Raw genomic sequence first — 26,292 nt, forward strand, 5'->3', positions numbered from 1 at the left:
CACATGAATTGTGTAGCTTGTCTGACACAACACAACAGACTGCAGTCTGAGTCCATTTATTTGCAGTAAACATTGCGTCTTCTGTAGGTGTTTGACCTACTCAGCAGTCTTTTTTTTTTTTTTTTTTTTCTTCACTCTGGTACCTGTTTTGCATCGGGTATAAGGCATTCAACAGGCCCATCTGAAGACAAGCCATCTAAACCAAGCTAAAAAAATCTAACCCTGCAGAGTCCAGCCCCAACCTCAGTCTTCCTGCTTCTCATCTCAAGGGTCTGCTTGGTGGGCGGGAAGGACAGGACAGTGCCGCCTGGTTTGGTAAGCGCTGGCTTCCATCCCCACCACCTGTGCATCTGAGGATGGAGAGTGAGCGCCACTGGGGTGACCGTTAGTGCTTCGTGCCTGCAACCTTTGGTGCATATCCTATGAATAAGAAAGACTCCCTGATATATAAACCATCACATCAAAGCCAGTGTTCTGCATTTCATTTTAAAGCCATCCCGCAGCAACTTTAATTTCCACCCGTGCTATTCTGTGTCTCCTGATTTCATCCACGCGTTCCTTCTCTTGGTGCGTGACACGTCTGACCCTACAGACCCTCCTATCAGGGACCAGATCTGACTTCTGGCTCCTCTCCAACATCTAATGCCTTGGTGGTGCTCAGGGAATCCCCGAGCACATCACAGTAGGACCCAGACACCTAACATCAAACATACACACCACCGCCGCCGGAAGTACTAAAGCACAACGAAGAGATTTTGTTTCTTAGATAGTCGAGGAGATTCTTTTCTCCAAGGTCATACCTCCATTTATCAACACCATCTGGGAGCTGGGCTGGCAGGAAAGCCCGGAAGAGATAGTCAGCCTTTGGCTGGAATCGCTCTTGCCCTTTGGTTTCTATAAGGTCTGGAGAATGACTTCACTCTTCCCGGTTACCCCAAACACATCTGCACGATATGCAGGTGTGAGAGCAAGCACAATTTATGATGTGTAAGACTACGATTATGAACTAGGATTTCACAAATCAAGCCCAGTAGGAAGATAACCTGGAGAGTCAGTTAACTTGAAATTGAGCCCATGTCTTTGGGGGGGGGTGGTTTGCCAACCCTGCCCCATGTGGCCCTTCCTGTCATGGAGCGAGCAGGGCCCTGGGGGCCAGACCTCTCGCTAGTTACAGAAATCTGGAACAACTGAACATTGGTAGCCAGTCTGATCTCACAGCAGTTGTGTTAGGTCAACAGAGAGTCCTCTTAAACTCTTGAAATAAGACCTCTTTAGGCAGGCTGTAGCCTTCACAACTCCCCCTTTTCCACACCTAGACCCTTTACACCTTGTTCCCCCTGCCTCTGAGGGTGTCATGCCTGAATAGAGCCTTGGGGAAGAGGGTACAGCCCTTCTTTAGCTATCCTCCCTTCTTCCGTCCTTGACTAAGGAAGGCACCAGAAAGGTGAGATGGGTGCTTACTGTGCTGGTCACTCCTGTCCCTTGTCCCATCCACTGTGCCATCTGGAAGGATCCTCAGGAAGTGGCCCCCGTTGCTACAGTAGAGGAGTTTGGGCTTCTTGTAATTCCCTGGAGGCAGATTAAACTTCTCGGTCAGGGCTGTGAAGGTTGTGATTTCCCCTTCAGCCATGGCTGAGCAGCTCCTGGTTATGACGCTTTCAAGGCTGTAAGAAATTAAACAACCCTGTAGAATGTTCTTCCAGCGAAGGTACAGCGTGCACTTTCAAGAAGGGAAGGAGAGCCTCAGGGCACAGGCTCCTGGGCGGGTGGTAACCACAGACTGCCCAGGTGCTGTCCACAGTAAACAGGCCTGTGCTGTGGCCAGTGGTTAAGGAAGGATGGTCCCTGGTAGGGGAGGGATTTTCAGGCATGTCGCACTTCCCAATTGGACACAGCTCTGGACCAGGCTGTGTGTTTTTTAGAACATCAAATTTGATCGTTTGGCGGAGAGGAAAAAAAATAATGTTTTGGTTCCTCCTTCTGATCCACACACATCCTCAAATTAAACGCCGAAGTTGCACTAAAATAACACTCAGGGTCTGGCTGAAACCCGCAAATGCCGAGAGGCCAGCACTGAGGTTGTGCCCTCCACCCTCCCGCTGTTTTGGCCAGGTGCTGAGGCCCTTGTATGGAGATAGCCCCGGGAGCTTGGGCATGGGAGACCCATGGGGAAGGCGGGGGCGGGGTAGGTGGCGGTGAGGGGCATTTCCGAGGCAGCCAACAGTTAATTTGTAAAGGACAGTTCTGGGTTTACTGGTGGGAACAGAACCAGAGCTGCAGAAGAAGGCACGTGGAGGTGTTGCGGTTTGTTTTTTTTTTTTTGCGGTACGCGGGCCTCTCACTGCTGTGGCCTCTCCCGTTGCGGAGCACAGGCTCCGGACGCGCAGGCGCAGCGGCCATGGCTCACGGGCTGAGCCGCTCCGCGGCATGTGGGATCCTCCCGGACCGGGGCACGAACCCGCGTCCCCTGCATCGGCAGGAGAACTCTCAACCACTGCGCCACCAGGGAAGCCCCCATCAGTGGGGTTTTTAAAGGGCAGTCACTGCCAAAGGACAGTTTATGGGGTGGAGCATTTTGAAGGTTCTGCTAGCAATTGTCTGGGTCCACAGCTTCCTGTATATCGTCAGATCACACAGGGAAGACGGTAGTCTGTTCCTAGGACTAAGGCCATCTTCCTCCTGATTATTTTCTAATGAGATGTACTTACTGTTGACACAGAAACCACCATGCTGCCTATTCTAATCCTCTAATGTTGTATATACCCACTATATACAAATTTATATTTTTAGTGTGAAAATGCATCCGTGACACCGCTGAGGACTAAAAAGCAAAGCCAATAAACTTCAGTATTTTAAAATATCTACTTACCCCACCGTTTAGGAGAATGAATTGGTGCTGACTACAAGGACTGTACAAGAAAGAGGTGAAGAGGAGACTGGGAAACCAACATGAGAACTTCATCTTACAAGAGCGAGTAGGTGCTAATTGTACGCGTTGATTATCAAGTGGCCTTATCATAATAATGAACATCATCATCATTAACATATTGTGGGCTGCAAGTTAACTCCTGTCCCCCTCACCATAATTCTTTGAGGCAGATGCTAATGTTATCCTCATGTTTTTATAAAGTGAAACCAAAGCTTACAGCTGCTCAGTGGCCTGTCCGAGGTCAACAGCTAGTAAGTGAGCCTCAAAAGGGGTCTGTTGAAAGAAAGCCCGAACTTGCCTTTAATCGCCATGACAAGGTGAAGTGACTTTACTGGTACGGCAGTAGTGTTATTAGAAGTGGGGATTTTACCCATTGCCTGGCACATACATCTGCCCCCACGACCTGATCATTCATTAAGTTACTCATCTGTGACCCAGGTATTGGCTGTCACCACCCACAGCCTCTGCTTTTGCCCCCATGCATCTCTTCATTTCCCAGAGAACCCAAGTCACCAGGTGTTAGGAGCCCTGTGAACTTGACGGAAGGCCAGCCAGCCTCCTGCATTTCTCACACTCCCATCCGCGCATCCTTGGAGCGGCCTCACGGAGCTGCTTGCATAGAAGGTAATTCCATCAGAAATCAAGGGAGCAATTTGGGTGATTTGTCCCGGTGACTTTGGAATTAGGGTTCATGTTGGAAGCCTGCATGTGTTTCCTCTGCTCTAGGCATTTTAATGTGTCTAGTACATCTCTCCCAGTCTATAGCCACAAGGGCTGTGGTTTGAAGTCCCTCCAAGGACCCCCAAAGAGAGTTTTGCATACACCATATAAACTATCTTTAAAGTCAGACCACTCCAAATACCCCCTTCACATATGGTGAAACTCTGTCCGGCCCTTTTCACATAGTCCAATAACAGATGGAAAATTAATTTCATATACATCAGTTTCATAGGGCAGACTGCAGAGTTCACCTTGCACAGCACTTTGCATTTCCTTCCCAAACCCTCACTCTCTCTTCCAAAACCCTCTCTTTATCCACAAGCCTCTGAGCCTCTGTGCCCACCTCTGTCTCTCTCACTCTCTCTCATTGCCTCTGTACTCAGTCCTTTTCCGTCCCAGCCTTTCAATCTTCCTCTCCCTCCGCTTCCTCCTCCGCTCCATTCTGGATCCCCTCAATGTAAAGCAGTTTAGTGCTTCCAAACATGGGCATCTTCACCCATCACCTCTCATTAGCATACAACAATGATCCTTCTTCCTTAAATTACAGCTAAGAGATAATCCATATTTTTTGTTCCATCTTTTTTTGTTTGTTTGTTTTCAAGCATTTACTGAGTACTTAATTTGGTATAGGAGAAAATAATCATATAGTGGTTGTGGCCATTTCACTGTACCAAGAGCCATTTGTGTTGTCCATCTTAGATGGGCAGAATTCTGTTTCTTGCCGTCCCTGGATTTTCTCAAATGGAGGTCCCCATTAGCCCTGGTTGTGCAGCAATTGCGTGGTGAGGACAGCCTCCCTTCTAGATCCAGCACCCGTGGGGAGTCTCCATTAAGTTGGTTTCTACGTGTTGCGTATGGATTTGGCTCTACCCATTTACATTCTTTCTTCCATCCCACTGGGATGCAGGGAACAGATGCACCAAAAGACTGGCCGAGGTTGGAGGCATCAGTTCTGGCCAAGAATTATACTGATGCTCACATTCATGTGTGTGTAAACCATGAAGCTAAAGGCCTTCTGTCAGAGGCCGGCGGGCATCCCCTCCCCCATGATTGCATTGCAGCCTGGGGTTATACAAGCCCATGCCTCTGATCTCTGCCTGCTCCCCCCAGTAAGAGGGACAGTGATGGTGTGGCTGCACTGACTTCAGATTTCTCCCGTCGCCCTCAAGTTCAGATCCATGCCTGAAACCTGAAGGTGACTTGCTGATGCCTGAAAATAAGCCTTGTGTCAATGTGAATTCGATAGACTATGTCAGTGGGATTATGAATCGGCCAAAACATACAAAAAAAAGAAATCTCTTTTTGTTGGTGAAGGGAACTGCAGAGGCACAGAATTCCCCTCCCCCCGCTTCGCTTTATTTACAGTTTACCTATATTTTTAGCAGTGGTTGGTCCAGAGTTCCTCGCCAATCTAGTATTGTTAAACGATAGGAATGAAGGAAGTATATGACGCGGTAAAACCATTAGGCAGCAGCCTTACCAGGCCCTTGGGGATTTTCACAAATTGCTCTAACAAATGAATCCATTAACTGTGTGAAATCAGGCATTGAGCATAATGTATAAGCCCTGCTTGTGGTTAGTATTATCTTTTTGTTGGCTGTCAGGGGAAGGGGTTATCTGTGTGTGTGTTGGGAGATGGAAAAGACGAAGCCCAATGGACTCCATGTCATCGCGGTGTGCTAAGCCCAGCCCTCTGAGATTTGGGGACCTGGGGAGATTTTTCTGGACTTACCAGTGACACTAAAGTGAGGGGAACACCAAGCCTATTGGAACGTCCATGTTAAGCCTGCTATATTTTGTTAGCTGTAGCCCCTGGAAGAGATCCTGAACTCTGACACATGGACAGGATGTTAAGTATACGCTCTCACGCAGGAATACAGGAGTCACTTCTCAGTGTGGGAGAGTGAGCAACACTGTACAGCCCCAGCTGCACACAGATTGGCTCTGGGAGCCTGGGCAAGTCATTTGTTCCTTCCGAGATGTTCCCTCTAATCATCCCCACCCTGCCTACCTCAGAGTTGTCTGAAGGGTTAACTGGGCACAGTATTGATAACACTACGTGACCTGACCTCTAGGAGATACAAGTAAGTGGTTTCGTTGAACTAGTTGAATCCTGATGTGCTCTAGGTCAGCTGCGATTGAATGCTTAATTTAAAATAAGTTTTTCAGTTGGTATGGAAATAGAGTTTCTCCTTCCCTCTCATATGTGGCAGAAATTAGCTAAGCCCCTCCTCCCTCGTCATTTAAGCCACAAACATAGTAGAGAAGATGGAGGAGGCAAAGGTAAGCCATCGTTATGTAAGAGAGAATCCAGGTCACTGTTTCAGACTCAGTTCTCAGCTTATCGACAGTTATCGAAGGAATGTTTGTGAAGCTTGCTGTTTCTAGGACACGTTAGTGTTCAGTTTGGCCCTGGTGACTAGGTCAGAAGGGAAGACGTGGTTCTAAGAATCAAAGGAAGGCAAACAGTGATGTTTATTTTTTTAATTTTGTTTTTAACTCCTGTCACTGCTTAAGCAATGCAGAATACCCATGAAGGAAGATATCTTGCAAAGTATATTAAGCCACTGAAGGTAGATGTGTAGGCATCCGTTAAGGTGATAATTGGGTATGTGCTCTCAAACCCAGCATATGTAAAACAGATCTCACCTTTGGTCTCAAATGTGCCCTAAGTCCTTGATCCTGTGTCTTTGAATGGAATCACCCAAAAGCCTTAACTCTGCCTTAGAGATATTAATTAACCTTAGAATTTGATAAGTCAAGTATGCATGTTTAAACGTTAAGGGTAACTACTAAAGGAAAAGAAATAAAATGCATTAATTCCAGTCAGCAACTGGTAGGGATAAGGGAAAAGAGGTGAAATAAATAAAATTGTACTTATCCAAAGGAATCTAGAAAAAAGAGAAAAATAATAGAAATGTTTTTAGGGCTTCCCTGGTGGCGCAGTGGTTGAGAGTCCGCCTGCCGATGCAGGGGACACGGGTTCGTGCCCCGGTCCAGGAAGATCCCACATGCCGCGGAGCGGCTGGGCCCGTGAGCCATGGCCGCTGAGCCTGCGCGTCCGGAGCCTGTCCTCCGCAATGGGAGAGGCCACAACAGTGAGAGGCCCGCGTAACGCATTAAAAAAAAAAAAAAAAAGAAATGTTTTTAAAAATTACTCATAATCATGTGGCAGAAATAAATTCAAATACATTTATAATCACAATAAATGTAAATGGGCTAAATTTACTAGCTACTGGATTTTTAAAAAATCCATCTACACTCTGACTACAAGAGACACATTTAAAACATGAGGACACAGAAAGGTTAAAAGCAAAAGAATGAAAAACAGACACACACACACACACATACACACACACAAAACTAGACACCAGTTGTTAACAAAAAACTAAAAGTTGGTATGGCAATATTAATATCATATAAAGTAGGTCTAAGACAAAAAGAATGATCAGGAATAAAAGGGATCACTGCATAATGGAGAGTGGATCAGTTCAACAGAAAGATATAAAAATGCTAAACGTGTATACTTAATGACATAGTCTCAAATTAGATAAAGTGAAAATTGACAAATACGTAAAGAGAAGTTGTTGACCAATTCACAGTGACGGTGGGAGATTTTAACACATTTCTGTCATAAATGATGGAGCAAACAGACAAGAAAATATTAAGGATGTGGAAGATCGAAATACACAATTAACATGTTTAATGGAATGAACCATGTAAGAGAACCCTGCACCCCACAATTAGTCAACACCGTTCTTCCCAAGGACACATGGAGCATTTACAGAAATTGACCATGTACAAGGTCATAAGGCAAGACTCAGCACAAATAGAAATCATTTTGTTGAGACTATTCTTTGATTAGAGTAGAAATCACTCCCACCCATCTCACTGGTGACAAAGCCCTTTCATCTGTCCCTCTTTAATGTCTCCTAGCATCACCCTCCCTACTCCATTCTCACTGTGCTGCCTGAGTGCAGGTGCAACACCTTCTCTCTCCTGGGCTGCTGAGGCAGGCGGCAGCGGCCTCTCTGCTCCAGCACTGCTCTCTTCCAGTCCACTTTCCACCCTGCTGCCAGGGACTCTTCTAACATGTGAAAATGAGTATCCCTCTCCTGCTGAAGATCTTTGACTGTGTCAGTGGGTTCCCTGCTGCCGTCAGGATAAAACCCAGACCCCACCATGACCTGTAAGGCTTTCCTCATCTGGTCTCCACCTAACCTTGTTGCCTTTTCTCTTATTGGCCTGCTCTTCTTGGAGTCCTCCCATACCCTCACACTCACCCAGCCACGTTCTGTCTCTCCCCCTTCCTCCACCCTTCCACCGTTGCCTTTCTAAGTCATACTCATCCTTCAGAAATTCGTCGCAGATATTTCTTCCTCCAGGAAGCCTGCTTGGACACATCCCCAGCCCTGACATCCCTACTCTTCCTCCATTCCACACACACCAGTTCAGATTAGTTGATTCCCTAATGCTCCCATAGCAGCATTCCATTTACTCTGTCACAGCACTGGGTGTAATGGCTGTGCGTATTCCCTGCTTAAAGCCTTCATTGTTTTCCGTTGCTCTGGGATAAAGACTAAGGCCAGAACAAGGCCTGCGGGGCTCTGGGAGGACCAGCCCCGGCCTCTTCCTCTGCCTCATTCCTCATCTCTCCAAACTAGCCTTCCACTTCCTTGAAACCATGCATTCCCGCCTGCCTGAGGACCTTTACCTACTCTGTTCCCTCTCTGGAGCGCTGTTCCTTTCCTCCTCCTCTTTACCCCACTCACCTGGTTAACTCCTACTTTTTCTTGCAGTCTTAGTTCAGTTGTCAGTTCCTCAAGGAAGCCTTACCTGACTTCCCTTAATTGGATCAGGTTCCTCTAGTTCTCAGGGGACCATCTAACATTTCCTCAGAGCTCTTACTTCAGTTTCTAATTACACCTTCATTCTTGTGATTATTTAATTCATGTCTCTCTTCATGACTGAGCTGTCAGCTCCATGACAGTACAAACCAATCTGCCTTGTTCACCATGGTCTCCTAGTACCTGGTAAAATGCCTGGCACTGAATGGGCATTTGATAGATATTTGTTGGAAGCGTGAATAAATATAATTTAACTATATTTGCTTGACTATCTCCTTCATTAGTCTCTGAGGCCCTGAACAGACGCTGTGCCTTTTCTTTCTAGACCCAGCTCTTAGCAGGTGGCTGCACGTCATCAGTGTCTTGTGCACGTTTGTTGATCGAATACCAGGCCAATCCCTTCTTGGGAGACTCTCATGGAAACATATTATCAGCACACCTAATTAGAAGGTGATGTCCTACAGGTATTAACAGAGTAGTTAAGCCAAGAGCACACATGTATTTTAACTGGGTTCAAATTAGGGCTGGAATATCCTACCCTGGGTTAAAAGCAGGGCCAAACCTGGTTCCCATCTTGTAGAAGATACTTCCTTACTTCTTCAAAGGAAATATTAAGGAAATAAAGGATCTAAAGGAAGGGGTCAGACCCTTTGGGCTCAAGTCTGACCTCCTTATCTGACCAAGAGAAAGTTGGTAGGGTCTGGAAAAATGTTCCAGGTGTTGTTATTTCTGCCAGAGAGTGTCAGGTTGGCAGGGACCCACTTCATTCCTCTGGTGAGGAAAGGGAGTGTCTTCTTTCTTTTCTTCCTGCTCCACCCTTGGTGATCTGCACCAGGTCTGAGGAAGGAATGGAGTCATGGCTGACTGGCTTGGGCAATCACTTCCTAAGGCAGTTCTGTTCCATGAGCTGAAATCTCATCTTCCAAAGTTAGCAGTAAACTATGGACATGGCCGGGGGATGGACTTGGCAGTGGTGTGTAGGGGGTGGCTCCTACAAGTTTGGGAAAGCCAATTTTGCGAGCCAGTTGTTGAAACATTAGTGGCTTGAAATTGGCCCCAGTGAGAGTATTTATACCACAGAGAGTGGCAAATGCTTTAAGTCAAGGCTTTTTTTTTTCTTTCTCTCTCTATTCTTCCTTTTCTCTGCCTCCCTCCTTCCCTCCCTCCCTCCCTTCCTTCCTTCTTTTTCCCTCTGACTGCTAAACTCAGGTTGGAGTCCTGGCTGGACACTCACTAGCAAATTCCTCAGAGCCTCCGTTTCCTCATCTCCAGAATGGGGCCCCAAAACTGTAGCTGTTGCACAGAGTTCCATAAGTCTTAAAGATAATGCATGCAAAGTGCCGAGCCCAGCACTTGGAAACTTGTAAGCATTCAATAGACGTTAGCTTGATTTTATCAGCCTCTGTATATCTTATTGTTCAGTTTTGCCAGTCATCCGTGCTATTGACTTAGGACTGAACAAACGTGATTTTTAACATTGAGTGATCTTTGAGCGATATTTGAAAATATCATTTTCTAAGTGATAGGGTAGAATTTTTCCTTATCCCTGATGTACAGTGAAGCTCTCTCTTCTCATTTGCTTAGGTGCTCTGATACACTAGTGACCAGTTCTCAGTATATTTCTTGGGTTTGTGTGTGTTCCCGTCCAGGATGACAGAGAACCTATGGGGTCAGTAGTCTTCGTTTCCTGTTCTTTAATTTAGGATCCTTCTAATCCTTAAAACTCCCAAAGTCACTGAGAATAAACTATTCCCTGGCTTCCAGAATCAGGTATTGTATCAGGGAGAGCAAGATGTCATACTCGGGCTTCCCTGATGGCGCAGTGGTTAAGAATCCGCCTGCCAATGCAGGGGACACGGGTTTGAGCCCTGGTCTGGGAAGATCCCACATGCCGTGGAGCATCTAAGCCCGTGCATCACAACTACTGAGCCTGCGCTCTAGAGCCCACGAGCCACAACTGCTGAGCCCGTGTGCCACAACTACTGAAGCCCATGCGCCTAGAGCCCGTGCTCCGCAACGAGAGAAGCCACCGCAATGAGAAGCCCGCGCACTGCAACGAAGAGTAACCCCCGCTCGCCGCAACTGGAGAAAGCCCGTGCGCAGCAACGGAGACCCAACTCAGCCAATAAATAAATTTATATTAAAAGAAAAAGATGTTATACTCTGATTGACAACTTCTACTCAGCGCCTGCCAGGAGCAGGACGCTGCAGATGTCCTGGAAATTTACAAAAGAAAAGAAGGGGAAAAAAGGAAAAGAAAAAGAAAGGCCTGAAATCCCTAATCTGTAATTCTGAAATGCAAAAGACTCTGAAAACCAGAAGTCCTTTCATAACTCAAATGTGGCAAAACCTGACCCAAACTGTCCTGAGACTATTTAAAGTCTTTATTTATTCTACTTTGTGTTAATATTCATATAATCTGGTTCAAAGGTACTGACATGCTTGATTATAGGCTATTAGACCAGCGTCTACTGGAGTTGTTCCGTAATATACAGTATACATACCATACTACCTTTCTAAAATCCCCCAAATTCTGGATTCTGAGACATATCTAGCCCCAAGTCTTTTCAAATAAGGGATTCTGGACCTGTAGTAGAAATCACAGTGTCTGCCTTTAAGGAGTTTACAGTTTGGCCCATACCAGAGTCATCAAGCTGTGCTTCGGATAAGAGGGGCATAGATGCTTAGACAGAGTGTAGCCGACAGGAAGTACGGGGATGTTCATCTAACTGGGCTGTATCACCCAACTGCTCAATCCCAGCCTTAGCTCTCAAACTCCTCAATGAAGAGTAGAAAATCTGAGCAGACATATACATTCTGAAGACTCTCCTCCAATATCCTTCATTCCTTCCCTTGATTATGGGTCTTTAATTCTCTGCAGTCTGGCTTATCCACCCCTAAAACACTTTCCCCATAGAGCCTCATTTAGTTGGAGGTCAGGAATTCTCTTAAGTGCTTAGAGAAAACAGCCTTCATTCGAGAGGAAAAACAGAGCGCTCCCTGGTGCAGCGGTGTGCTCTGCGGGCCCCAGTTCTGTTTGAACTTTAATGGTACGCCCCGGACCAGAGCATCCTGCATGCACTTAGTCATCCTGAAGACCTGCACACATCTTCAACGGAAATATCCTTCCTGCAGACGGATGCTTTAAAGCCCTGGGGCTCCGAGTCAAATGCAAAGTGATTCTGCAGGGGCTCTGGCAGCCCTCGCCCCCTTCGTCTAGCCTTCTCTTATTGATGTGTCTCCAAAAATCATTTGAATCTGTTGTGCAAGTTACAGTCTCCAGAACCAGCCCAGGAAGGACATTCCTTTCTTGAAATCAGCAGACCTTCCAGCTCATAGAAAGAGAGTCTGTTTGCTGAGTCTTGTTTTTTTTTTCTCTTCTCTCCTGACCTAGAAAATCTGGCTTCTCCAAACTCAGTCTTTTGAAGCATGTGTTTGTTATCTCTTTGGAAATACTGAGGGCTTGCCCTACCATATGTTTCCCAAAAGCCTCCTATGGACATACCCATAAATAATAAAATGTGTCCATAAATAATGAAATAGTGACCTTTTCTCGAGCATTTACTGTGTACCAGGTACTGTCTTAAGTGCTTTACATACATTATTTTTTTTAATTTAATAACTTTACTGGAGTATGATTGCTTTACAATGTTGTGTTAGTTTCTGCTGTATGACAAAGTGAATCAGCTATATGTATACATATATCTCCATATCCCTTCCCTCTTGCGCCTCCCTCCCTCCCACCCTCCCTATCCCACCCCTCGAGGTGGTCACAAAGAATCGAGCTGATCTCCCTGTGTTACATACATTATTTTAATTAATCTCAAAGAAATTCTGTTAGGCAGGCACTGCTATTTTTCCTTCTTTGTTTTTATAGGCTGGGAGGTAAATGAGTAAAGTAATATTTTCTTTTTTTTTTTTTTTTAGAGTAATATTTTCTATGCAGTGATCCACCCTAGCCAGTTTGATGTCTCAGAGTTTAATTAACAGAACAGGGGAGCTGCCCTGAGCTGAACTCAAGGTATTGCTTTTTTATTCTGCATTTTGCAGTTGAGGACACCAAGGCTCAGAGAGCTGCAGATAATTTGTCTAAGGTCACACAGCTACATAAATGTGAAAGCCGAGAGCTGAAGGGAGGCTTTTCTGACTCCAGAGTCTGTGATTTGAATCGCCAAAGGAATGTGGGAAAGAGAATAAAATGCCCCTTGGACTGAGTGTTCCTTAGTTTTTGTGCTCGTTTTACTCCACCAGCCTCCATAGGTCACAAAGCCCCATGGCCTGGGTTCTGCAGGAGGTACTTCTTTTCCTTGAATGAAGTCTTTGCAAGTTTCTGCTTTGACACATGACTGTCGCCTTCCACAGCGGTACAGTGGCCCCCACCAGCACTTTCCTGATCGTCACTGTGATGCTTCCCCAAAATGACCCAGTGTTGGCCAAGTCCGTCTTGACTTTTGTCACAGCAGGGTCATTTGCCTTTGCTTTTAAAGGGGCTGGGGTGAGGCCAGAGGCCACTGGGTAAACTGAGTAAAAGATCTTCCTTCTTGACTGGGTTGGAAAGGCCATGAAAAAGGGAAGTTCTCATAGACACGGCTTTTGGTTTCTCCTGCATCTTTAACTACTTGCATGACCAGGCAAGTCATTTAATCTCTCTGATCTTCATCTGTAAAAGGAAGCTGTTACGAGGACCGATCCCATCATGGGGCCATGAGGAAGGAATAGAGTGAGGCCTGGGAAGGGCCTTGCAATGTAGTGAGTGCTTTGGAAATAAAAGGTATCATGAGTGTTATTAATAAGAGCCTATGTTTTAGCGTGTTGATTATTTACATTTTTATAACACTTGGGGTTTCACAAAGCATTTTATATGAGTAAACAAGCATCTTGGGGTGTCTGTTGTATAGACTCTACGTTAGGTACTTGATAATCATTTCGTATTTGCTCTTTCTTCTGTTATACCGGATGGATGAATGGCTCTCCTTTTTCTTTAGCCAAGAGAACCGGGTCGCCCAGAGGCTGCCGGCTTATCAAAGCAAATCTGTGGCTTAGCCAAGAATAAAACCCCAGTCCCAAGACATCAGTTTATCCTGCTGCCTCTCCATGGGGCAGCCTCGTTTCCAAGGGCCCCATGCTCGCTCAAAACATTCAAAAATAAAAAAGACAGAACTCCCATTTCTGCCAGAGAGAGATATCCAAGCATCTCTGGAAAAAGAGTTAGCAGTCCTGGCTTGCGGTTTTGTGTTGTAAGGTGCTTGGATACGAAGGAGGAACTGTAAACCCCATGGAACTCGTTTCACATGTCAGAGTCTATTCTGGATCTTGAAAGCGGGCCTCGGAGGCCCCAGCTGTGCCCCAAGAGCTACATTCCTGCAGAGGCTTCCAGCACCATGCAGGAAGTGGGCGGGGGAGGGGGGCCCAGGATTCCCAAAGGGACCCAGTGGGTGTCACAGCCCAAGGGCAGGAAGAAAAGAATCCCCCACCCCAACGCCAGCCTTCCAGGGCCTAGTTTTTGCAGAGCCTGTATCAGGACATATAAAACTTGTTTCCTTCTGCATTATTTCTTTTTAAGGACTTTGGCTATTTTTAGAGGTTCCTTTCACTTGCCAATTCTCTTTGATCCCACGTGAAAAGTCCAAAACGGACCAGTCTTCAGTTTGCACTGTTTGCCCTGTTTCAGCACATCTGATAGCTCTCGGGTCCTGTGACCAGGTCACTGTCACTGGTATTCCACACACAGGTCCACACGCAGCTTGGCTATTGGCAGGAACCAGGTGGGCTTTATGGGAAGGAGATGGAGCAAGAGAGCATCACCACTGAAGGCCCCGGGAAATGACTGGTGTTTGATAAGGGGTGAAAGAGCTTGGAAGTGAGTTGAAATCTTCTATCCAAGAAGCTCAACTAAGAGATAAATCTGCCCCTGGTATCTAGCGTCTCCAGGGATGTGCACATTGCAGTCAAGATGCCATTTATCAGAAAAATCACAATGGTAGCCCGGGACCAATAATGAGGACAGTACACTCATATGTCAAACATGGCCTCACGGGAGTTGTCTTTAATTTTGGCAGGTAGCTGGAAGCATGGTTTGCCCTCATCCCTTCTGCTCTTCATGGTCTCTCTCCTTGTTTATTTCTTTTCTTCTAACTGACCTTTCAAAGCCATTAATATCCTCCACCACCCACTGCTCCTCTCTCATGTTTTAGAGATCAAAGCACCATTACGTTGGGTGGAGTGGTTTGAAAAATGGAGCACTTCTACGTTATCGGCCTTTGAAAGCAGATTAGGCAACAAGAAGTAAGGAGAAATGTCAGAGAAACTTCTTACTTCTCTGGGCTGCCATCTTTTTGCACATAATTCCTCTTGACTTTCAAGGAGCCTACCTTCCTTGGTTCCTTGACATTGTCATGTTCAAGGGGCTCCTCTGGAATTCGATAAATCTAGACATTTAGGTGGGCCCATGGGGTGGGGCGGTCAGAAGGGAGAACACTTCCTAATGTTTTCATGATACTGTATTCCTAAACCCTTGATGGTGTGAATAACTTTTCTATGGATTTGTTTGTACAGAAAATAGATAAACGGGTGTTGCTTTTCAAAACCGTTCTGCATAGGAGCAGGTCATTAGGTTGTCAAGTTTCACATTCCATAGGGAGCTTGGTTGATCTGATTTGCAAAAGTTCTAACAGCATATTTGGCAGCATGACTGTTGGGAGCCTCCCTGAGTCTACTTATGTTGAGCCCACCCTGTCTAGGGGAGGTCCCATCCCTTCCCTATGTGTTTGACCCAAATGTGTTTATTGTGTAACATTTATGATAATTTATGATTTTATTTATGTATTTGCTTACTTGTTACTGTCTCACACACATTCTCTCTCTGTCTCTCTCTCTCTCTCTCTAATGGAAGCCTCAGGAGGGCCCAGATCAGGTTCCTTTGGCTCACTTGGTATTGTCAGCACCTAGATCTGTGCCTGATGCATAGTAATTGCTCAGTAAATATATGGGAATGAATGAATTCAAGAAATGTGTTCTGAGAAAAGCTGTTGGGAAAAGGTGTAAAAAAACCCCAACTTATCAAAAATATTCCCTGTGGAAGAAGGTGATATTTAAGGTTAGCTTCCTTGCTCTACCAATCCTTTTAAGCAAGGTGAGTAGCACTTTTTAGAGAATAGTGTTTGCCAGACTTGGAGTCACTAGTTATTCCTATAGGACTTTGAAGAAATAGTGGAAGGCCCATCACTTTTTCTTTCTCTTATTTTCCTTTCTATCTATTCATCCTTCCTTTCTTCCTATATTTATTAAATGCCTATCAAGTATACGTAAAACAGGGGTAATAATATACCTACCTCAGAATTGTTGTGAGAATTAAATGAGATAATTGTACTTAACAGTTTTTGGCAAAGTATCTAACATGTTAAGAGCCTGATAAATTTTAGCCATTAACACTTCCATCAGAAATATTTATGAAGCAACTATTTTGCACCTTCTGTTTGAATCTCCAGAGTAAGGAGAAGGGATACTGTCTAAACCATCGGGGAGCTTGTGATGATTTATGTCATTAGTTTTCTTTCCATAATATCTACTTCAGAGCAGAGGGTTACATGGTGGCTTCTTGTGGTACAGGTGGGGACAGTCAGCTAGACAGGACAAGAATGAGGAAATGAACAAAATGTCAAACTTTTACATAAAGACAGGATCAGTTACTCATTTTTCCCTTTTGCCTCAGCTTCCTTATATGGCTTCCTCTCACTGTTGTGGCCTCTCCCATTGTGGAGCACAGGCCCCAGACGCGCAGGCTCAGCGGCCATGGCTCACGGGCCCAGCCGCTCCGCGGCACGTGGGATCTTCCCGGACTGGGGCACGAACTCGTGTCCCCTGCATCAGCAGGCGGACTCTCAACCACTGCGCCACCAGGGAAGCCCTGATCCTTTTTTTTTTTTTTTTTAAAGAAATTTGATATTTTGTTCAGCATGGGCTTTTCTGCATTAAATTTGATTTTTTAAAAACCTTGCATTAAAATAGTATTTCTCTTGATTTCTGAGTAAATTTTGGACCTGAAGCAAAGTGCCTCCCTCTTCCCACCCTGGTCCCAGCCCTGTTAGCTAGTCAACCTCTCTAAGCTCTCATGATCAAGCCCTTTGACTCTAGTTAAGGGCTATTGAATTTATGTTCTTATCGTCCACTGTCAATACCCAGTCCAATGCACCACCAGCTCCTGTCTTAACTTGTAAAGTAGTCCCCTCTTTTGTTCTTGGCCCCCTCCAGTCATTTCTATACACAGAATCAGATTTCTTAAAACCTATATCAGATGATCACTCCCTGGCTTAAAACCTTCTGTGGCTTTCTACTTCCATGAAGTAAAACCCAGACTCTTACCATGGCCTGAGACCCTGTGACCTGGCCTGACCTCCCATTCCTCCCTCCCTTTGCCTGTTATGTTCCATGCACTCCTGTCTTCTCTTAGATCCTTGAGTCCATGGTGGTCTCCTCCACATGGCTGCCTTCGTACACATGGTTCTCCAGCAACGCCCTTCCCGACCTCTTTCCGCCTCGCAGATGGCGGCTGAAGTGTCACCTCCTCAGAGGTCTTCCCTGACCTCCTGGTCTAAGTTCTGGCCCTCTCTGCCTCTCTTAATCTCTTCTGTTGCCTCTTGTTCTTTCCCTTTTCAACACTTCCCATCATTTGTAATTTCATTGTACGTCCATCCATGTGTTTACTTGCTTGATGTCTTTCTCCCCCACTCGCCTGTAAGCTTCTGAAGGACAGAGTCATGCTTATTCACCACCTTCTCCCCAGCCTCTAAACCATGCCGGGCACAGAGGAGTTGCTCAACCCTTTCTTGAGTAAATGAGGGAGGGAAGGGAATGAGTGAGTAAATCAGTCTTCAGCTTGCAAAATCTTGACCTAAAGACTCTGCCACACACTGAGGAACAATGGGACACTTTTATGTCGCATTCTGCTCTCTGTTGTCATGAACTTTGCTCTTCTAAAGCAAGTGTTTTTCCTCTGGATTATTTTTATAGAAAAAGAGAAGCAAATATAGAGATAATTATTGATTCTCACTCATCAAGTCCCTGCTCCCTATCACCAGCATCCTTCTGAGAGCCTGCTGCAGAATTCCTGGGAACCACAGGAAATAAGTCCACTAACCACTTGAAATGCTCTTATAAAAATAGACTGGACTTGACCTTCTTCCTGTGGAAGGGCCTCTTTCCTCAGGGCAAACATTACAAAGAAATTCTATCTGCTCTTAGGAGCCTCCTCCTTCCATCAGTCTTCCAGCAGGACTTATCTGGACAAACTTGGAATCCTCTTCTGAAGTTGTCCCCCATCTGCCTGGGTCACCATCTGAGCAAATTCCTCATTTATTATTTCCATGCTCTTGTTTTTATATTGAAATGATAAGATAAACAGACAAAAATCAAAACCTTGGGGAGCCAGCTATTGGGATGTTCTGCTGTGCACTGATAGTCCATTGGGGTGGTTTTACCCTCACCAGAGGTTACTACCACTGTCCTTGGGCTTCAGTACAGGGGTGCACCTACATCACTCTGACCATTATCCCCTTACCAAATTCCTTACTTTTAAATTTTATTACTGAAGTGCAGTTTTACTTAAGTTCAGTTTCCTTATTTAAAGGAAGCTTTATCTCTCTAGTGTAATTGCAAAAACATCCCATAAATGGAAGGCAGTCGTAAAGACAAATACAGTCAAAGGACAGCAGTCACTGGCTTCTGCTTAGGTGCTGTTGCCTGCCTGTTCAGCTCTTTTGGTTACACAGAGAGAACAACAATTCTTCTAGGGGGGTTGAAAGCAAAATTGTACCAAGCTAAAGCCTCCTCCTTGAATAGTGAAAATGATTGAAGGAGGCTTCAAAGGGGACACCCTTTCTCTCAGCAGTGGTCCTGAAAGGTGTCTTAGTACCACTCAGAATTTCTCCTGTATCAATAGGGGCACATGCCTCATACTTTGGGAAATGAAGGGTTAATACTTGGGCTTTACTCTTATATCAGTTCAACAGATAAGCAGAGGATGCCCGTCAGTCCCCTTAGAAATCCTGAAATATGAGGGAGTGATAGAAAAATTAGAAAATACAGATAAACAGCAGTAAAAAGTTTTAAAAGATTCTCCATGATCCTATCAGCCAGAGATAATTTCTGTTAACATTTCCATTCATGGAGATGTAAGCATTTTACAAAGTGGAATCACGTATGCGGTTAGATGTGGGTTTAGGCCAGATGTGATGTCCGTTCTTCACAGCTGCCCGGCCAGTAACCTTGGTTACACAGGCCCAGTAGCCTTCCCTGAGAGGGATGGCAGCATCCAGCCAGCGCATGGTACCAGCAGATGAGCTAAAATCGGATTGAAAAATCTCACCACCAGATATACCCGGAAATATAATTTCCACGGGAGAAGGTGCTGCTGGGGGCATGTGGGCTCATCGATCTTCAGGACCAGATTGGGAAGCGAGGCACCTTGGTGTCTCAGTAGGTGACACAGAATGCAGGGGAGCCAGAGGGACCTTGCCGCCCGACCTGCCGGCTGGTCATTGAGGACCCTTGTTCTTGCTCTTTTCCATCCTGCCCTGACTCACCAGGTGACCGGACAAGTCGTCTGTCCCTCGGCTGTATGTGTATGACTTCAAGAAATGACTTTCCGAGTCATGCTGCTACTAACTTTATAAAATCTACAAGATGGTGTCATCTCTGGCAGGTCTGAGGGCAGGTCAGACAGGCTGGAGGGGACAAAGTGGACCAGCTGGCTCTCAAGATGCCTCTTGGTCTTATGATTCTGTGGGGCTTGGTGACACCAGAGGAGAGGGCTGAGGTCACCTTCAGGGGACTTCACTTGTTCACTCAGGAAATGGTTGTTAAGAGTCTGCTGTGTTGCTGGGCCCGCCCCCAGACGGTGAATGAAACGGCAGAGTCCTGCCCCTGTGGAGCTTACACTGCAGTCATTTCCTGAGGTGTCACTGGTGACCCACACTGCCTCCAAGCTTTCCTGGTCTTGGTATTGAGTAAGAAAGCCCAAGAGTCCCTGGCCTCGAATCCCTCGGTGGCCTCTGACGAGGGTAAATGTCTTTTGGTTCCAAGCTTGCTGTCACCTCTGGGCCTTTGAACTTGCTTCGCCTTGGCCTGCACCTCTCTTTGCCAACATTCCCCACTGCCCACTCTCACCCAGGGTGTTCCTACTTCTCCCTTAGAATTCCGCACAGGTGTTCCTCAGACAAGCTTTCGCTGACCACTGGCCGCAGGTCCAGGCCCAGCCCCCCGGCGGGTGCCCTTGTCCCTCTGTATTTCACCGCAGCTGCTAACTGACGGTGCCTCCCCCTCGACTTTGCTCCATCAGGGCAGAGCCCTCGATTTTGTTGCTCAGCTTTTTGTCTCTAGTATCTTGCACCGACCGGCACATAATACATGCATAGTAGTGTTTGTTGAAAGAAAGGAGGGCGGAGGGCGGGGATGATGGTCCCGGTGTGCTGTGTATTGTATCAGTTTTCCTGAAAAGTCACGTGCTACGCTTACAAGTCCCCTCGTGAACCAAAGCCTGAGAAACTATACTGATTTGCCAGCTGCCATACTGAACCCAAATATGAGTATTTTCAGTAGATGAAATCAATGTGAAATTCATCCTATATGTTTTCTAAAACCATTGATCCCACACCACCAAAACTAACAAACCAGCCAGGGAGATGAAGAGACTGCAGGAGGAGATGAGCTTGAATCAGTCTATTATTCATTAATTCATTCAACTGAATGCTGTGATTTATCGGGCACTGAGGACACATAGGCAAACAGAACGAGCAAAGTCTCTGCATTCATTGTCTGTTTTTATTCCTATGGGGGAGATATTGAGTTTTTATCCATTGCATCACTGACCTCCCTGCAATATTAAGTTTTTAAAAAGTGAACAGGGACTTCCCTGGTGGCTCAGTGGTTAAGAATCTGCCTGCCAGTGCAGGGGACAAGGTTTCGAGCCCTGGTCTGGGAATATCCCACATGCTGCGGAACACATAAGCCCGTGTGCCACAAGTACTGAGCCTGCACTCTAGAGCCCGCGAGCCACAACTACTGAGCCCGCGTGCTGCAACAACTGAAGCCCGCGCACCTAGAGCCCGTGCTCTGCGACAAGAGAAGACACCGCAGTGAGAAGCCCGCGCATCGCGATGAAGAGTAGCCCCCGCTCACCGCAACTAGAGAAAGCCCGCGTGCAGCAACGAAGACCCAACGCAGCCAAAAATAAATAGAAAGAAAGATGAAAAAAAAGAAGTGAACAGCTGAATGAGAACGTCAGTGCCAGTGCGTGTATCTCCCTGTTGAAATGAGATAGCCGTGACTGGAGGCGGAGAGGGTACCAGTAGATAGAGAGTGGTCGAGATGTCTCGGAGGAAGTGACATTGAGCTGAGACCTTGGAGGGTGGGCAGGAGTTCAGTGGGTGGGCCCAGGGACGTGTGCACGGCCGCATGTGTCCTAATCTGTTTCACCAACTGGAGGGGACTGCATAATCCTCCTGGGTAAGGAGCTGGCACGTTTCAGGAAAGAAACGTTAGGATGCTAAACCTTCTTGCGGTAGTTAGCCCAGCATAGGCAAGGGACTCAAGATAACCCACCAGTTGGGGGGCCACAGGAGTTCATATAATCTTTCCAAGGACAGATGCGTCTCCGGGGGGCCAGCGCTGCCTCATGACTGAACCTGTCCTGAGCCTCACTAAGCTGAAATTCATTGTTTCCTCCTGCGGCATCCTGCAGCTTGTTGGCTGGAGCTGTTTGTGGCAGTTACTACCTTCTACCCTGCAATTATAGTTATTTGCATCCTCCGGTTGGCCTCCCTAGTGAATTTTCACCCCCTCGAGGGCGGGGACTGGATCTTACGCACTCCCTTCCGCCATAGACACACACTCTTGGCTTGTACCTAATAGATGCTCGGTGCATATTTGTTGGCATTTATTAAACAGGATAACTAAAATTTGTGGCTAATGCTTTGGAAACGTACCTATTTTAAAGAGAGTGTGATTTGGGGGGTGGGAATGATCATTTTGGAGCATGGAACTCTTGCGGGAGACACACCTGGATGGTTCTAGCGGAGACCATTGAATGCCTCAAGGCTTTGCGGCGGGAGGGCGGGGTGCCAGGATAAGAAAAGAAAGCTGTGGGGAGCACAAAAAAGGGCTGGGGGCCAATGAGGACTAACTGGCTGTTTGGGTCTTGATGGTGGTAAAAAGCCATTGAAAATCATCTTGCATTGCTTCGTCCAACAGTATGCCACGCTTGTCCGTGTTTGCTCTGAGATTGTGCCACCTGATTGACTAGCTGGTTGATTTGGGGTTTGATTGGGGTTTCATGTCTTCTTGTGTTCTCTTTGTCATTTCTTTTTTTGAGGGGGTTTATTTTCTATATATACAGAATGTATGGTCCAGAATAATCTAGATATACGCAGCTACAATTTTGTTTTTTTGTATTTTTGTGATAATTAGTATTTTTGAAGTTGAATCAGTGTTCAATCTGGAATTCACGTCAAATGGAAACTTAGTATCACTACTGAAAACGTAAAACCAGTGTCACTTGCCACAGGAGGTAATTATAAGAGTAAATATGATCAAATAATCCACGTTAAGAAATTTTAAAGATCAAAAGCATGTAACTAAATCTAAGGTATTTGTACTGTCTTATTAAGTATTTCATAGAGATCATCTCATGATTTCGTATAGGAGCTGAAGTAGCATAAACATTGTTGTTCTTGTTTTCACAGAGGAAAAGTCTGAGATTTTGAGAAATTAAGTGGCTCCCGGAGTTAGGAGGTGTTTTAATCTGAATTAGTGTTTAGTTTTGTTTGCAAATGAGACACTGCAGCTGAAAGGTAGAATAGAGGTGGGCCTGGAGGTGATTAACTTTTAAAATGGATACTAAAGTGTTGTTTAACTGTTTACTTTTGTAACTAAAAATAAAATCTAATGAAGCATGGGGAAACAAAGCAAAAAGCAGGAGTAGAAAAGAGCTCTGTCCTGGGAGGGGTGAGGTAGAGCATCCACTGTTGTCAGGGGAGCCAGCTGACCCTTGGCCTGCTGGGCCACCACGTGGATGTCCTTGGCAGTGACGTTGCCTCAGTTCAGGATGAGGAATGGTGGTCCAGGAAGAAAAGGGGGAAGGAACCAGGTGCTTTGCTTCCCTCTTGGCTGTTACTTATTAACTAAAACTCCAGTCCATTTTCTTTGTCCCCTTGGACTGGTAGCAAAGTCTGATGGCGGCCTGAGGGGATAGTTCTGTGGGGCCTTTTCAGGGTCAGAAAACTCACATGCAGGCAGCTTTGTTTACATCAGCGAATCCAGCTGCATCGTGCGAGCACTTGACCGGCCAGTGACTCCCAACACAAAACAGATGCCTGGGCTGTGCAGAGGGAGCATGTAGGGCTCCTCAGCTGCTAGGACTTTGTCTTGATGAATTGGGAAAAGGACAGGAGACAGCTGGCACTGGGTGTGCCAGGAGTCGACAATAGCAGCGACCAAATAGACCTGGCTTTGTGCTGGCTTGAGCCACGTGGGCTCCGGAAGGAGATGCTCAGCGGGGGCTGTGAAGGCCAAACCGCATTCCTGCCTGAGAAGGCCACATCGCTGTGTGTGCTGGACTGTGGAGGTTTGAACTCCCTGTGACCAGGATGTGGGAAGGGATGGGGTCCCCTAGGCCAGAGGAGGGGAAGTGGGATCAGAACCAGGATTCCATTCGGTGCTCAGTTCTTCAGTTCTAAAAGCTATTCTTCTACTTTTTTGTCCACATAGCATTGTTCAGTGTCATCCTGCGGTAGATTGTGGTAGATAAATCTCTCGTAATGAATAAGTGATTACCTGATTAGGTTAATCATTACGTTAAATGTTTTTCAGGCAGTGCTTACCAACTAGAAATATTAATAAATAATGAAAAACCAAATCCTCCTGAAAGAACCAGGCACACACACTAGATCCAGCGTACCCCAGGAGGCCCCCATGTCTTCTGCCCACTCATTTGAACAAAGGACCTTGCATTCAATATCACGTTCTACTCTGTCTACTGATCCTCGTTTAGTAGATTTGCCAGTTTGAATACTCCAGTACAATTCTCCCTTGAGGAAAAAGGTGAAATTGAGGCAATAACAATTATTTAAGATATTAAGAACTATGATTTTAAAACACAATCCCTATATATATGCGTTGGAGAGAGAGACTACAGATTACACACACAGACATACATACATACGTACACAGAGACCCCAAAGTGTGACCATAGCCATTATTAGGTGGCAAGGTTACAGGTGATTTTTGTTTTCTTTTCCATAGTTCCCCAATTTTTTTACAAGTAGCATATAGTATTTGTGTAGAGACATTTTTATTTTAAAAATTCATTAAAAATACTGTATATACCTCTTGCTGCAATCTAGAGGTTAACACCCTGAGTCACTGCTAAAAGTACCTCGCTAAAGTATAAAATTTGAAAATTTCTCAGTAGGGAGCAATGACTGACCTTAAGATTCAAAATGGTACCCATGAGAGAGGTAATCGCTAAGGAATGAGGCTTCCAATCTCTTAGCATAGAAACAAAACTGTTTTCTTCTATGACCACTTTTCTTCATCTGATGCTCACTTCTTTGTGTCTTCTGTCAACCGACTCTCAGTTTAGTAAAGTAAATCTACATTTGCATCCCAGCTCCACAGTTTGCTAACAGTGGGACCTCGGCCAAGCCATTTATAATCTTTGTGCCTCCGTCTGTTGGTCTGCAAACTAATAGGCTTATAATGAGGATTAGATGAAATAATGCACGTAAGCGCATGACAGCACAAGCAATAAAGGCCGGTTATTATCATTATCCCATTGGCTGGTCCAAACCATCTTTTCTAACTGTTTTGCAGAGAATATTTTTCTGATTTATCTGGGCTCTGTAATCTCAAGCATGTACTCAGAACTCTGACCTTACAGAGTGGCCCCAGGAACACCAAAAAAGAAAAAAAAAAGAGGAAAGCTCAAAACATAGTTCCTACTTACCTGCTGGCAATAGGCTTTTTTCCCCACAGAGCCTCGAAGTCTTGGGTTGAGCAGCAAACTTCACTCATTAAGGAAGTGCCTGAGGGCCTGGCTGTGGCCCCAGTGCCCGCTCACCTCAGTTAAGTCAGTGCTTCTTTAAGCTGTTCCTTTTGGTTTTTCTGACTCAGTATCTTAGGTCATTCTGAGACAGCCTTCTGCCCCCCGTCTTCCCCACTTCTACCTGTTGTCCTGGACATTTGTCATCCTTTTTGACTGCCCAGCATCTAAAGCCCCGTCCTGTATTCGAGGGATACCCCGCCAGACACGCACACTGGTCTTGGTCTGGCTGGACCCTTCTTGCAGTGTGATTCAGTCCTACCACACCTTCCCAGTGATTCTGTGGGCAACCCCAGCTTCTCCAAATTCTCTTTCTGTTTATTATCAGTCAAAGTTATTTTTGGTTGCTTACAATTAAGGAACTTAGCCAGCTCCTGATTCTCCTATGTTGACATAAATTCTTCAGCTGTTAGTTCCCCAAGCTCTCTGAGCTTCCCATCGTCATAGTCTTTATTACATTCTCCTGGTTATGACATTTTATTGGAATCACCTGCTTATTCTCCCCTAGACTTAGCTCTCTGAAGACAAGAACTAAAGCCATGTGGATCACTGCAGTAGCTCTATCATGGAACAGAGTGCCTGGCACATAGTAGGTCTTCCACAAATGCCAAATGAATAAAGAAGCAACCACCCAGGAGGGGACCAGAGCAACCACGGTAGTTCCACTTGGAGAACCAGTTAACTTGCCAACTTTCTGATAGCCTGGCACCATTCCTAGCCTGATTCCGGGAGAAACCAGATTTCCTTTAGGCTTTGGCAAGGAAGAGGATATTCCAGCAGCATCCTGAGTGGGAGGGTGAGATGTTGGCTGCATCCTATAGTGGGTGAGTAATCCCCCAGGCAGCGCTTAGCTTTCAACCCTGGCTTATAATGCGGTCATCTCCTGAAGCTCCCAGCTTAAAATGGAAAGTGGCGTTACTCATGGCGAAGAGCAGACAATAAAAAAACATTGAGGTGGGGCCTGACACAATGGAGTGAGTATTCCCTGATGACGGATGAGAGCATCTCTGCTCCGAGGGCTCACGGACCCGACAGACAGCTCAGTCATGGCAGGGCTTTTGAAGTACACCTCCAAATTAGCTCATCACCCAGCTCCTCACTCTTGGGGATGTTGGAAGACATTGCGTTTCCTAGCCTACACCAGGCATGGCGAGAGGAAATGCCCCTGAATCAATATCAGAAGGTGATAGAGAGCAGCAGTTATGAATTGAGGCTTTGACGTCCAACAGAGCTGGGCCTGAGTCCTAGTCTTCTAGTTGCTAGCTCTGTGACCCCAAGTGAATTTCTTAACCTCTCTGATTTTTACATCCCTCATCTGTAAAATGGGTTAAATGGTAGTACCTACTACAAGGTCACGAGAAAAGTAAGTCAGACAGTCTGTATAAAACCCTTATCACAGTGCCTGGCTTGTAACCAACACTCAGTAGGTGATGGCTGCTGGCATTGAGAATGTTGTTCTTTTACCATCTTCCTCCAGCAGCTCCGTTACTGCCCCATCCTTTATGTTTTGTTTTGTTTTTGCGGTACACGGGCCTCTCACTCTTGGGGCCTCTCCCATTGCGGAGCACAGGCCCCGGACGCACAGGCTCAGCGGCCATGGCTCACGGGCCCAGCCGCTCCGCGGCATGTGGGATCCTCCCGGACCGGGGCACGAACCTGTGTCCCCTGCATCGGCAGGCGGACTCTCAACCACTGTGCCACTA

The 26,292-nt window shown here is 46.0% G+C and overlaps 1 protein-coding gene and 1 non-coding gene across 4 annotated transcripts in view; both read right to left on the reverse strand.

Moving 5' to 3' along the window:
* FGF1 (fibroblast growth factor 1) overlaps positions 1-26,292 on the reverse strand; it is a 101,950-nt gene that overhangs the window by 21,396 nt on the left and 54,262 nt on the right. For 2 of the 3 annotated variants that reach the window (XM_024752438.1, XM_024752435.1), the window contains one exon: positions 1,462-1,664. In XM_024752438.1, coding sequence (XP_024608206.1) covers positions 1,462-1,630 — 169 coding nt within the window. In that variant the 5' untranslated portion in view covers positions 1,631-1,664. Of the gene's footprint in view, positions 1-184; positions 421-1,461; positions 1,665-26,292 lie in introns of those variants that run through there. The other variant, XM_024752436.1, reaches the window with a different exon arrangement.
* LOC112404498 (small nucleolar RNA SNORA36 family) lies at positions 12,366-12,516 on the reverse strand. Its single transcript, XR_003004103.1, has one exon. It is a non-coding gene; the product is annotated as a small nucleolar RNA SNORA36 family (small nucleolar RNA).

The sequence above is a fragment of the Neophocaena asiaeorientalis genome, unplaced genomic scaffold (genome assembly GCF_003031525.2).
Source record: "Neophocaena asiaeorientalis asiaeorientalis breed wild unplaced genomic scaffold, Neophocaena_asiaeorientalis_V1.1 scaffold204, whole genome shotgun sequence".
Taxonomy (NCBI): domain Eukaryota; kingdom Metazoa; phylum Chordata; class Mammalia; order Artiodactyla; family Phocoenidae; genus Neophocaena; species Neophocaena asiaeorientalis.